A 14,022-nucleotide genomic window follows, 5' to 3' on the forward strand; every position below is an offset into this window, starting at 1 on the left:
ATTATTACTTAGTGTTTTCGTCTTGCAAGGTCAAAAGTCTCTTTGGATTTATTGCGTTATCCCACCCCAAATCAAGGTGGAATGAGTTGAGGAAAGCAGAACTTAGCCCTTGCTGTGACAAGTGAATCTGTGCATCGAATCTCGTCCTAGTGCAGTATTACAGAAATCAAAGTGATTCTAGAGAACGAAGTAAGTGTCGGTTTCTGTGCACAGCCTGGAGTCTTGCAAGGTCAAAAGTCTCTTTGGATTTATTGCGTTATCCCACCCCAAATCAAGGTGGAATGAGTTGAGGAAAGCAGAACTTAGCCCTTGCTGTGACAAGTGAATCTGTGCATCGAATCTCGTCCTAGTGCAGTATTACAGAAATCAAAGTGATTCTAGAGAACGAAGTAAGTGTCGGTTTCTGTGCACAGCCTGGAGGTTAAATGAATGGATCTGTGCACAGATAGTGATGTAAAATGGTATAAAACCAAGATCCAATGAGTTTTCTGCACCAGCAACTGAGACCATATTGTGGACACGCTCCTAAAATTTAAGCCAGCTTCAGATTCCAAGAGTGCAACAAGGGGAAAGCTGGGGAATTTTTACTAGAAAACCTCTGTTTCTGCACAGTCAATTTACAACTAATACTCACAATTACCTTTAGGAAGTGAAAGCTCTGAAGCTTTAAAAGGAGAGTGATGTCTTCAGTCGTCTCCCCCCACGGGAATTTATGACCCTGCAGAGCCCTTCCCGGCCTCTCCGAGGAGAGGGATACAATATACAGGGTATATATAGCAGTGAAACAGCTGAGCCCACTGGGGCAAGATTACCATTTTTTCCAGCACATGTAACTGTGTGGATTTATATTCTCACTTTTTATTAGCAGCTTTATGTTTATTGTGGGGGTTTAGTTATGTCAGTTCTGATCAAACTTGCTCAGTTTGCTCAAGTGAAACTTTCCTGGGTTTTGAGTTGATGAAAAACCTGGAGTTAGATATTAAGGACATGCAAAATAACTTCAGGAACGTCTGAGCAGCTTGGCTTGCCCTACTTTATCCTGCAACTATGTTATCCTGGCAATTATTACCCCCAACAGCAAATCTGGAGAAGCACAATCCTTGGCATTCCAACATCAAATGTGAATTGGGTATACAAAGCTGTGAAATCAAAACCCATTGGAGCAGAAATCAGGATACTTGGTTTCAAAGGTTTAGTTTTAGGCTTAAAAGTGGAACCTGTTTCCTGCTTCCCTATGGCATAAGGAATATCGCAGCACAAATGGCCAATTCTCTGAGTAATAGCGCATTTAGTATTTTGACAGGGCATAAAACTGTCTGAGCCAGAGATCTTTAGTTAGATGATATGTGGCATCATCATGCTTAGCTGTAGTACCTACAATTACCCGTAGGCTTTTGAAGGTGTGGGTCATCAATAAACCCGTTGCTGTTTCCTTTAGAATCTACTGGACTCTTGCAGATAAGTTAGCCCTGCACCTGAGTCAGAGTGCATGACTTGTTACTGGAATCCAGAATGCTCATACAGTCCTGGAATAGTTCTAATCAATCTTAAACCTCTTCATTTTAAGCTCAAGCTTTAGTTGTGAACTTCCTACACTTTGGGTTGCTAATGACTGCTCACAACACGGTACTTTTGTGGTTCAGCTGGTGATGTGCAATTTATTTTATCTGTATTGTCTTCCTTAAGGGAAAATCCACACCAAGAAAGCCTCTATTCTGCAAGGCAAGGGTTCCATTCTATCCAGGAGCCCAGCCAAGACAGCTTTCGTGGCCTACCACCTAGTTTTTACCAGGCACCCATCCAAAGCCAGTTATCACCAACAAAAACCCAGGACAGCCGCGAAACCTCTCCTATGAGTGTCCCTAATTTCCCATCCGTTTCCTCTATGTGTCAACCAACCATGTTTAACTACGAGCGTCCAAAACACTTTATCCAGTCTAAGAATGTGTGCCAAGGGCAAGAGCAGCCTCCGGGACCCGCAGCCTCTACAGAGTCAAGCAGACAACTCAAACAATCCTCCATCCTAATACAGCCTCGTAACCCCAGCGGGCAGAAATTCTCCTCCTCGTCATCGCTGAGCTCTTCAATCACGCTCTCCTCGCCTTCCTGTAGTGCCCCTAAGGAATCCACATATCCCGTCACTCCTGCATCTGCGCAGTCTCCTGCTAGCTCCTCATCCGGGCAACGGCTTATATCCATGCCTAACCAACCCCCCGCAGCATTCCTGTGCTCAGTGCTACCCTCGCAGCCCGACTATAACAGCCAAACTCCTTCTCCTATGGAACCTCAGTAAGTATATACAGGCTTCTAACCTCCCCTTGCTTTCCTCTGGCCTGGCCTCTCCCATGCACTGACCATCCCAAATCCAACCATCCGGTGAAGCACGGGCTTGGCCGAAGCCAATGGGACAACCCCCATCGGCTTCTGATGTTTGAGGCAGGACTCTGCATGATTCGGGTTAGGAGGCTGAGTGCTTGCCCTTGGTGTCTGTGGGGGACAGATGGGTATCCAAACAGGAATTAAACTGCACAGCAGTCATGTCATGGGCTGCTGGAGCCACTCTGAACAGTTCAGTTTGATTTGATGGAAATCTCTTATTTAAGGGTATTCAGAACAGAGGATGGACACCCATCTCAAATGAATTTCTCTCAGCAAACATGGTTTATGAATGGGAAGGCAGTAGTATTCCCACATCTAAACAAGGTTCCTAGTAAGTCTCAGCAGTATTTTCATGTTCCACGTCACAATGGGACTCTACACTCACCTACAATACAGTGACTCTAGAGTCACCTACAGTCATCACAGAAAAAGGGCCGCTTGAAAACTTTACCCCTTCAGGCCAAAGCCTAAATTCTTTCCTGAATATGTATTATATCATTTTGCCTTTGGGCTGCAATCCAAATATCTTCCAAGGTCAGTGAGATGTCAGAGGGAGCTAGGTCTTGCCTTCTCACCAACTTGTATTCCTGCCAATATCAGCTGGAAGTCGGGAAAGTCAGTGTAGAACACACCACACTCAACTGAGGATGTTAGAAAGGTGATAGGGGCTGGGGTCCTGCTGGCTTGGGTATAAATTCAGGTTTAAGCACCAGTTTGTAGTCAGGGAATCTGTATGTTTCTGGGATTTCTTTGGAACACAGCACTGTGGGCAGTGGAAAGGTAAGACAGAGCGGGCTGTTGCTTTAAAGTACTGCAGGAGCGGGGAGGGGTTAGTTATGCATCTGGAGTAACTGCTGGGTTCTACGTGTGTAGTGTGGGGCTGCCTTCATAGCAAAGGGCTCTAGTGCCTCACTATGCTGTTCATGTAAGCTGCTCTTAAATGCAACACCCTGTGAGTTAAGGGATTATTTTCCTATTCATGCTGCAAACAGGGACAGGAGATGTATGAATTTGTTGGGCAAATTATTAACGTTTTTAAGTCATAACGTGGGCAAGTTATTAAGTCCGAGCAGTGCTGGGAATATGTAGCAGAATTATAACCCTTCTACCCTATTGTAACCAGCAGAACAAATTCCCAAGTGACAGGAGGAAGAGGATTTGAATAGGAATAATTGCTGAACATAACTGCAGCATCAGGGCCATGCTGTGTGTAACAAACTGGGTTAGAGCGTGTCTGCATGGAGTGCTCTGACCTCGAGCAGACCTTTGCAACATGTTTTGAGGGATGCTCTGGTTTCCTTAGCACCAAGTCTATGATCTAACTCCAAAACGTGATTGTGTCTCTTGACTATGGACTACAGCATCAGGCTATGTGGGGGACTCCTAAAGACCCAGTCTGGTTTGGGGTAAGCCTGGCTATTGACCATCTGGACAGAAGCACTGTGTGAGATAACTTTTTGGGGCCGAGAAGAAGAGGACAACTAATAAGCTATTTGCTCATACCTAGTCAAGTAGTTTGTGTCCTTGCAGCACCAGGGCCTTACAAACAATTGTGATTGCAAAGGAATGCAGTTTCTGAGGGAGAACTTGCTCCCAAATGGGCTCACGTTGCTCAGTGCGGTTAGTGGCTCCCTCAAAACACTGCTAGAACACATCTGAGTCCTGGCAGGGACACTGCAGGGTGTAGGGATGCTGAACAGCCACCCACAGCAAACTGCTGCGAGTGTGGTGGGAGGAACTCGGGGACTTGGTTAGACCATGATGCTTCTTCCCCTTAAGCTTTGATACTCAGTTAGTCCACGCAGCCTACCTAACTCCCAAATGCCATATGGGTTCATTTGAACCACAGTTTCTAGGTAGCAGGTTCATTTTGTGTGCATTCTGTGAAGCTGTAGCAAACAGTCAAGCAGGCCTACAGGAATAACTTTGTTTTCTCTTCCTGCATGAGTAGTTACTCACAACCAATGTATAACAAACAAGCTAGCATCAACTCCATGCAGAAGACATCAGACCATGAAATTCGAGGAACAAAAGAAGCCCTCATTCAGGACTTGGAAAAGAAACTCCGATGCAAAGACAACCTTCTCCAAAATGGCAACCAGGTAAGGGAAACCTGCTGAGGAAAGAACCAGTTTGCTCTGACTCTCAGTAGTGCAAGCAGGGATGGGGAGAACAGTTCTAGTGCCCCAGAGGCTGGAGCCTCCAAACTGAGCTGAAAGCAGAGGGAAATGCTGGAGCAACACTGCCCAAACACTGAGTGTGGCAAGAGATGGTTGCTGTCAATCTGTTTATAGGCATGTGCTGTGGCAACTGAATGTCTGCATCTCCCATGACTTCAGAAAGGGATGCGTTAACTTCTGAAAGCCATCTGATGCAGCAAGATGGGTTTAATCTACCGGTGCCTTTCCCTCTTATCTTACCTTCTTGGCCAGCACACACCATTCAAGCTGTCTTTGAATGTGTGCAACTAAATAAATAAGGCCAGGATTGGGAGAAAGGTTCCTGTTTAGAGCCATGGTACAAAGTTGAACTCTTCTGGGGATTCTGCTGAACATCACATCCACAGACAACTAGAAACTCAGGGAGAGTCTCTCAGTTCTCCAGACACTGTTTCACCCTGGCTTTCTGTGCTGGGGTTAATAAACCACCCCAAATCATTAGACACTTGGAGAAGTACCAACATTTGAAAGCTCATTCTAGAGACCATCACCACATGTGGTAAGCCTCTTTGCTTTCTTTTTATATGAACAACAAATCAAAGAAATCACAGGAGCTTTTTAAGTCTGCATCCTATAAGAAGGTCTTTTAATCTCATATAAATAAGTAAATAAGTAAGTACCTGCTTATTGATTCTGCAAAGGGACAAAATGCAATCCCCTTGACCAATAAATCCAAATCTAGGAGAAAAAATTGCTTACCAGTAGGGAAGCACATTACAGCAAGCTAAGGCGAGCAGGTCTCTAACGTGGGAACCTTCCTGCTGGCTAGAGGCAGACTAGTAAAAGCCCAGTGTTTAAGGCTTCCATCTTCTTTTCCCTGAAGTAGAAAAGAGTTTTTCCATTACCATCAGTAGGAACAGGTCTGTGCCATATATATAATCTTAAATTGAAGGAAAAAAATACATTAGGTCAAACCTGACTTAAAGTGTCCCTAGCAGGAGTGTCCTATCTGCTGTAGGAAAGCCTGCCATTGCAAGCCAGCTTTTCTTCCCATAGGAAGCCAGGCTAAAAATAAGGCTTATGCAATCGCTGTGCTGTGTCCTCTTCCCCTTGTCCTCCAACAACGCCTGAACCAACTGGCCAATCTCAGCCACACTTGATACAGCCGTAATGACCTCGGGGATATTAAGCTCTCATAGGTTTTCCAAAAGGTCTCTCATTCTCTTCTAAAGAAAAGTCCCAGAAGCCTCCTTTAAACCTTTATTGACCCAGGAGTAGCTACACACGCATCCCATACACAGCAGAAATCCAGTCAGAGCTTGTCCTCACATCACAAAATCTAACCCCAAGGCAAACTTTGTGGGAAGTGAAGAATCAGGTATTCTGGTGCTCAGGGGACTGATGCACCCTTCTAAAGTAACCCAGCTGACAGAACTTCAGTTTAACTCTGCTCAGAGTTATCCCTGTGTGCTGCATCCCTATTGTAGGAACCTATTGTTCCTCCTGAAACATGTTCTTGCCACCTTCCTAAGGCGGCTGTTGCGCCGACATAAGCTTCCCTTGTGCTTTCAGGGGTAGTGGTGCTCCTCTCTGGCTGTGTCTGCTGCTGGTGTGGCTCTTGCTTTTTTGGGAGCAGGGGAGGTAGCACCCATCATGCCTCTAGCTCCTGAAGTAAATCCACAGCTGAGTGACTTGGGAAGTTTTCCCATCACTAACAGAAAGGTACCCTGGGACTTACTCTGGCTTCTGAGATAATGCCATCAGTTACCCATAAATAATCCCAGTGGAGAAAGAGGAGGGGTGGAAGGCCACAGATGGCATTAGGGAGGCTTTGATGAACAGGCAGTTTAATCTTTGATGCATTTCAGCGCTGTATATATTGAGGCTGACTTCAGTAGGCATCACAGACTGCAAACCCTCTGGAACAGACGTGGGGTTTCTATTCAGCTACTGCTCCTATTGACAACACCCTGAATTTGTGGCATATTACTATGCTCTGACAAGCTGATCTGAAATAGTAAATGGACTTCTGACTAGAATTCTTCTCCCCTCTGCTTTAAGCGATTAACTTATGAAGAAAGAATGGCTCGAAGGCTGCTCGGACCAGTAAATGCTGCATCCGTGTTGGAAACACAAAGTGAAGACAACATGCAGAACACACAGGTAAAAGGGGGCTCTAGGATAATGGTCTACTGGTGCTTGTGCTGTGACTTGCTTGTACCTGAACAGAGCAGAGAGATGGGGTTTATCTGGTAACAGATAAAGGGACTGCTCTCACTTTAGCAGGGATTTGGGGTTTCTTGGGGGGTAGTGGCAGGAGGAGGGAATTCAGACACCATCCCTTTGCTGGGCCTGATCTGTAGGAATAACCTCACCAAGGAGGAATTACAGCAGCTGCTGCACAGCCCTGTAGTGTGACAGGCAGGGAGCAGCACAGTGAGTGATACAGGTACCCACTCCGACAGCCCGAGTTCAGACTGGGCCAGGACAGCAAGATTTACACCTGCCACTGCTCAGAGTAAGTGACATTCACTATGAGAGGTCAGGGCCTTGGGGTGGGATCGGTTGAGTTTTAGCCCCTCCAGGGGCCTGCATTCATTAAGAGACAGCAAAGCAGTTATTTTAGCAGCCCACACGCTGACAGAAGAGAATCTATCACTCCTGGCATTTTCAGAAGCATCTTAGTTGGAGACTTGCATCACTCGTTGGTTATTCAGGCCAGTTAAAAGCTCTCTTTGGCACTCCTGTGACCACAGTTAGTGGAAATGTCTGTGGTGTGGCACTGGGTACCTGTGCAGCCAAAGAAAACATCCCTCCTGCTGCATGCACATAAAGCCAGCAGGCTGGCACACACCTTCCACGGTGTAGTCAGCAAAACTCTTCCTTCCATAGAAGAAACACTTAAGATCACAGCAAGGGAGAATTATGCCATTTGAGCTATTTCTCCCCAACAATCACCTGGCAGGAGCAGGCAAGAAGGGAACATTATGGATGTGAGAGCAAGGGAAGCCTCACCTTTTGCAGAGAACAAGGAAACAGTCAAAACAGGATAACTGACAGCTTTTGAGGGTGCATGAAATGCTACATAAAAAGAAGTATTGGGAGGAGAGATGGGGAGATCTTATTCCCATTGTTCAGTCTTATATTTAAATACTGTAGTCACTGATTCATCATTCAGCTTCCTGATTCCTCAGGAACTTAACTGCACAGTCAGTCCATTAGAATTAGCAGCAGCTCCATCACTACAGCATCATTTCACAAGATAAGTAAAAATTGTACAAAACTGGTATAAATGAACAGATACAAACAATTGCCTTTGGACTCAGCATTGAGTTCAGTCCAGCCAAACTCTCATTCACATAATGCTTCCCTTGAAATTAAGGCTGCTTCTGTGCTTGAAGCTTAAACCCAAGCTTAAATGTTCCACAGGACTAGACTACAGAGCACAGAATCAAGCATCGTAATGGCTCAGTGCAAACACCCCAGAAACTTCCACGCAGTGTCTCCTCTGACTCCACTGCTAAAACGAGCCACTGGTAATAAATGCATCTTCCACACACCCAAGTTCCCAGCAGGGATCAGTCCTGGGTACTGCAGCAGATTCACTCGTGATGGTGGAGTTGTCAGCGAGCTTAGTTGGTGCTGTGATCTAGAAAGAGAAATATTTTCCAGCTCAGCATGTGTCCATTGCTCTTGGTACCATATTTAAGTGGGCACAATACAGTGCTCTTGCCAGCGATTCCACTTCTATTCCTGCTATAGGGAAGGACACTCTGTTCTTTGCTCTCATTTTAGATACTGCCAGTAGTACTATTCCCCTCTAACAAAGGTTATTGGCTGGCCAAAGGCCTTGTGTGCCAAACAAAAACTGCTGCACCTATCACCTGTGCAGAGTGATGAGAAGTCGTGCTGTTCTATTAATAGTACTTGTTCCTGTCATGGCAAAGCTGAGGGTGAAAGCAGTGTGTTAGCTCCTGATGCGAGTTCCTCTACATCTTATCCCGATGACTCCAAAGCATTCGGGTTGTTTTTAAGCAGCAATCAGTACATGAAATTAATTTGGCTTCTTGTTCAGTATATAGATAAAACTTTCTATGTTAACTCACCTCTTCCTCTTTGTCTTTCCAAGCACCAGAATGCAGAAAACATCAGGCTGCAGGTTCCTACAACACACGTAAGGTAATGCATAAACTTGTGCTGCGCTACTCTTCAAGACCTTACTTCAAATGTTTCTAGACAATGTTAGTTTTACTTCACTACTTATCACCTCTTCTAAAGTAGTAATTACTAAATCCATTCTCTTCCTTTCAACTAAAATGCTACCATTTGTGGATGGCTGGTGATGTCTTTGATCTTAATCCAGCCAACTCTAAGTATAACACTAGAGGTTTAAAGGCTCAGTGTTCCTGGGGCAAATACGCTTCGCATTCTAGAAGATTACTCTCTAGTCTGACAATGTAAATGCTGAAACGCAGCATGATGAAACGCAGCCTTATAAGTCCTCTTGGATATTAGGCCAAAGATGAAGGCTTCATATGTCATGTTTCTGTGTTGAATTGAGCAACTTAAGCACGATAAGTGATCAAACCCATGCCTTCCAGCTGCAAAACAAACCAGAACTGTAGTTTTGGACTCCTGAATGTGTTGAGGGACTTCAGCTGCAATCGGCGTTTCAATGTCGTTTATGCTGCGGTAACTTCTACACAACTAACTCTTCCTGCCCACTTTTTAGGAGCAGACCATCCTCAAGAGGAGATGAACGTGGACATGACTCAATCCAGGAGAAGTTTTTCCAGCCACGTTTTACACAAGTGCCTGAAGACGTAATTATTGAGGAGGGACGATTCTGCAGGCTCGACTTCAAAGTAATGCCAGCCTTTCACTTGCAGTTCCATTAGCTCTTTGGGGTGTGTGGCACGGAGAGAGGCCTCTGCACTGCAGTGCCTTTGCACTTTAATAAGCCAGAGCACTAATGGCAGACGGTGCAGGGTCTCTCCAGGCAATATAAACCTAGAAACGGGAGATGGCTAAATGCTTTCCCCTTGGAAAATGTAAATGGAATTAGGTGCATAAGAATATGGCTAAAGTTAATAGTGGTAAATATGGATCACCATATTCCAGAGCTCATTGGAAAGGATGAATATTAAGACCCTGCTGAAAGAAGGCATTTTGGGAGGGAACCTTTTGCTTTTCAGCGGACCCATCCTGGGGACGTGTTCAGCAAGGCCTGTTTAGGACTAGCCTGCCTTTAATGAGCCTTCTCTGAGGCAACTGTACCCTTGCTGGAGCAGATAATCTGGCAAGAAAATGCCCTAATTACAAACAGGCAAAATGGCCTGAAACTGCATGGCCATTGTCCCAGTCCCAGGGTAAGAGAGAACCTAGAGCTGCACATGCAATTTCACTGCAAAGGCTGTCTGCTAATTGTGGTTTGGCTTCGTTTTCCCTAATCACTTCTGATCTCTTAAGTAAACACTTGCCAGACTTGGCATGACCTTTAGCCATTTTGCTGCAAATTGCTTAACTTCTGAATGTTGTGGACAACCTGGAGCATGTCTGCAGGACAGTATATTTGCACACATTATATCCAAACAGTGTGCATATCAGCACTGCTGACAGTGTGAGCTGTGAGATCAAAAGGATGAGTTTCCCCTTCTACGAACCCACAATGAGTATCTTTGGCCTAATCAAGACTACCTTACGAGATGGGAACAGGGGGTTGTTGTAGGAACAGCATCTATAGTCTTGTAGCTAAAGGTCATCTTTCCACAAGCCTTCCTCTCTGTGCAGCTCCACATTAATATTTAAAACTAGGCAGGGCTGTAAAATTTTGCAGTAGAATCATGATGTGATCATCTATGGGCATGAAAATGCCCTTGGCACTGAAGAGCTTTTATGACCCGAAAACTGTTTTAACTCTTCACTGCTTTCCTCTCCTTCGCAGGTTAGTGGGCTGCCAACTCCAGATGTGATGTGGTATCAGAATGGAAGGATGGTTCATCAAGATCAGTTCCACAAAATGATAGTGTCAGAAAAGGGTTTCCACTCATTTATTTTTGAAGCAGTCAAATCATCTGATGCAGGGACATACGAATGTGTGGCTGTCAACCGTGCAGGAGAAGCATCTTTCGCAGTAAAAGTGGAAGTAATTGGTAAGACTGAGAGCACTAATAACTACCTGACCACACATGGAAAGTCTCAGGAACCTAGTGCCTTCCTCCATGTGTTTGGGACATAAAACAACCAAGTAGAGCTAGATCTCCAGACATCCAGACTCACATGATAACAAACACCTTACCTTTTCCAAGACTGTTTTAATACATACATCCAAGATGCCATATTTTTTCAAAGCACTTTTAGTGGGACATCTAGATGTTGTGAGATGTCCAGAATTTGGGAGTTGTTAATCTCCCAAGACTGATAACCTATGTTGGCTGACTCTCCTCCTAAATTGGACTGTGTCTACTACACCCTTACACTTATAGGAATTGCCTGTATGCTAAGGAGGTGCAGTTAGGAACCTGTCATCCCCCCCCGAATTAACACTCTGAAATCTTAAAAACCAAGCCTGATACTAGTATTTAATACTCACAGTAATTCATATCTTTCTTCTTCAATTTAGCAAAAGAACATCACACGCCTCCAACTTTCATCTTCAAGCCACAGAGCAAAAAGGTTTTTGAAGGAGATACAGCCAGACTTGAATGCCAGATCTCTGCTATCCCAACACCCAGGATTTACTGGAAAAGAAACAACGAAATGGTACAATATAATACAGACCGAATAAGGTATCCTACTAATGAGTTGGTGTGTTAGAAAACAATAACCAGTATTAAGCCAAATTGGCTGGTTTCTAGAAGTAGCAAGCTGGAAAGCTAGACCTGCCCCTTATTTATGACACATAGTGAACAGGACCATAAGTCTTGTTTTTGAGGGCACAGAGAGAAAACTGACCAGATGCTACCCTGAATTCTAGCAGCAGTTACGAGGCCCACGGAGAAGCCTGGATTTATGACTGAAACATGCAATGCATTCATCATGTGCTGATGGAATGGGGCTACAGAAGGGCCTTGAAGCCACCTGAATGATGCGATGATATGATTCACATGATGTGAATCCTAGAATGGATTGATTTGGAAGGGACCTTAAAGCTCATCCAGTTCCAGCCCCCTGCCATGGGAAGGGACACCTTCTGCTAGAGCAGGTTGCTCCAAGCCCTGTCCAACCAGGCCTGGCTTACAGTACAAATGCAGTATTTACATCTAAATAGCTTGCAGTGCCCTGCAAGAATTGTTTCAGGGCTTGCTCAGCTCCTCACCATGTAAACTGACTCTCTGATTTCAATGTCTTCTCTCCTAAAGTGGCACTTACACAAACACCTTCATTTTTCAGCTTGTTACATGACAATACTGGAAGGATTTGCCTCCTGATTCATAATGCAAACAAGAAAGATGCTGGCTGGTACACCGTGTCTGCTGTCAACGGAGCAGGAGTGGCCACATGCCACGCCAGGCTAGAGGTTGCAAGTAAGTACCACATCACAGTGCCACAACCACAACTGAAACTGGCACTGGTACTCAGAGCAAACCCTCAGGTGAACCTCATGAAGCTTAGAGTGCTGGGAGGATTGCTTTCCAAAGGCAGGGACCCAGGCAAAATGTAATTACCCCAGGAAAATCTCTTTTGTTAAGTGTCAGGACACTGTGATGTGCCCTTTGCACACTGTCTTCTATCTATCTGCACTGTTTGAAGACTGCAATTTGATTGATGCCAAGGAGGGTGGATATAAATCTCTGGTGTCTGAGATACAGGTTTGGTCTGTTAAATTCTTCCTAAGGGTTTGCCAGTTAATGCTGCAGATAAGAAGCAACTGGGTTGCTCTACGGTGACTCTTTCCACACACATTGAAAGAGGATTTTCTTCTCTCTTCCAGCACATACAAACAAACCAGTTCCAGCCCCAAAGCAGTTACGGGTTCGACCAACTTTTAGCAAGTATTTGGCGCTTAATGGAAGAGGACTGGATGTGAAACAAGCTTTCTCACCAGAAGGAGAGTTTCAGCGCTTGGCTGAGCAGTCTGGACTGTATGAAAGTGACGAACTTTAACTGGAAATGAAGAGGAAATCTCACGCCTGTAAGAGACAATTACAACATAGATGCAGTTAACTGGTGATTGCTCTAATTAGCAAAATACCTATCTACAGACTTTGACTCTCGCACATTCAGCTGTTCCCATTTTACCATGTTAGATTTTATTTATACGGTTTGGTGACTATAACCATTTACTGAGTATTGTATTTTAACTATAAAGCCTCAGAAAGCAGGCTAATTAGTCTGTACAAGTGTGGGTGGGTTTAGTTCCACCTGTGCTTGGTTACATGCTGAAGTAGGTTGGTTTGTACTGCTGCTCTAATATCACTCTTGATAGTATCAGAAGTCTGTACTATCTGGATACTAAAACCAAATAGACTAGAGTGTTTTTATGAGAATAAAATAGAGGCAAATAAAACTTTGAACAACCAACATGAGTTGTGATTCTTCCTCGATCTGTTAAAACCAGCTTATGGATGTCTAGCATCGGCTGCAGCCTGGCAAAGGTGGATTCTTACTTACCCTCCTAAGTCTGCCACTTCTTCCCTCCCCTGTCTGCTCACCACATTGCTTCTCTTCCGATGGCACTCCCTTAACACTAAAACATGTCAATGAGGGAACACTGATCTTTTTTCTCCTTGCATGCTTGACCCAAAAGCTGCCCTGCATCGTTTGAAGCGTTAAAGCTTTGTTTTCCCTCCTGGCTCCTTTAATCAAGGACTGGCTGTGACTTACGTGACTGCTGACTCTTAACAAGCTGTTGCTTTGAATCATCCAAATGGTTTGTGTGCTGCTATTCACAGCCACCTTGCTCAGAATAATAACCCTGAAATGCGACTTTGCCCAGCTCCATCAAACCTAATCTCTGAAGAGTTTTCCTCTGTACTTTCTAAAAGGGAATTTATGAGTGGAATGAGCACTTGGGGGTTCACAGTAATGCTGCTGCTTGTCAGCAAACCCCGCGAGCACCTTCCAGCATGGAAAAATGCGGCCTCAGCTTCACCCAACGCTGCAGTACCATTAAACAAACCCCAGATCTGAACAGCACAACACTGGCTATTAACCTCCTAACAAAACAAAACAGCTCTATCACCATCCTTCTCCTCTGGGCTGCCCGAGCAATGAAACACACTGAAATAAGTCCTTCAGTGGGTTTGAGCTGATCAAACAGATTGAAACCCCCTCACCCATATGCTGCTTGTGAACATAAAGATGCTGCACTGCTTGGACCCGAGCACAGCACCAGCGCTGAGCAGCAGCACGAGGGCTGGCACAGCAGCATCCCAAGCCCTTGCCGGGTTTGGGAGCCCCTCAGCGCTGCTTTACAGCACGTTTAGATGAAGGTCCGCTCCCTGCGCTCCTCACAACCGAACTGGCGAGTTTAACCGGGGCA

At 45.0% G+C, this 14,022-nt stretch overlaps 1 protein-coding gene across 2 annotated transcripts; it reads left to right on the forward strand.

Annotated features, from left to right (window-relative positions):
- Positions 1-1,686: 1,686 nt before the first annotated feature.
- MYOT (myotilin) lies at positions 1,687-13,054 on the forward strand. 2 transcript variants are annotated; one of them, XM_010013093.1, is made up of 9 exons: positions 1,687-2,289; positions 4,331-4,481; positions 6,600-6,701; positions 8,674-8,717; positions 9,271-9,403; positions 10,483-10,690; positions 11,161-11,326; positions 11,931-12,064; positions 12,472-13,054. In XM_010013093.1, exons 1-9 carry the CDS (start codon positions 1,853-1,855, stop codon positions 12,642-12,644), a joined length of 1,548 nt encoding a protein of 515 aa, XP_010011395.1. In that variant the 5' UTR covers positions 1,687-1,852; the 3' UTR covers positions 12,645-13,054. The 2 variants fall into 2 exon arrangements, with proteins under 2 accessions (XP_010011395.1, XP_010011397.1); XM_010013095.1 differs by lacking the exons at positions 1,687-2,289; positions 4,331-4,481 and having other exon boundaries at positions 6,469-6,701; positions 8,668-8,717; positions 12,472-12,963.
- Positions 13,055-14,022: the final 968 nt, after the last annotated feature.

This window comes from Nestor notabilis, unplaced genomic scaffold (genome assembly GCF_000696875.1).
Source record: "Nestor notabilis isolate BGI_N333 unplaced genomic scaffold, ASM69687v1 scaffold24734, whole genome shotgun sequence".
Lineage (NCBI taxonomy): Eukaryota > Metazoa > Chordata > Aves > Psittaciformes > Psittacidae > Nestor > Nestor notabilis.

Bases quoted from the DNA above. Each gene is read 5' to 3' on its own strand.
- MYOT (XM_010013093.1), top strand. From the start codon at position 1,853: ATGAGTGTCCCTAATTTCCCATCCGTTTCCTCTATGTGTCAACCAACC. The intron at 4,482-6,599 runs GTAAGGGAAACC...CTCTGCTTTAAG, and splicing joins TTCTCCAAAATGGCAACCAG to CGATTAACTTATGAAGAAAG. The intron at 9,404-10,482 runs GTAATGCCAGCC...TCTCCTTCGCAG, and splicing joins TCTGCAGGCTCGACTTCAAA to GTTAGTGGGCTGCCAACTCC.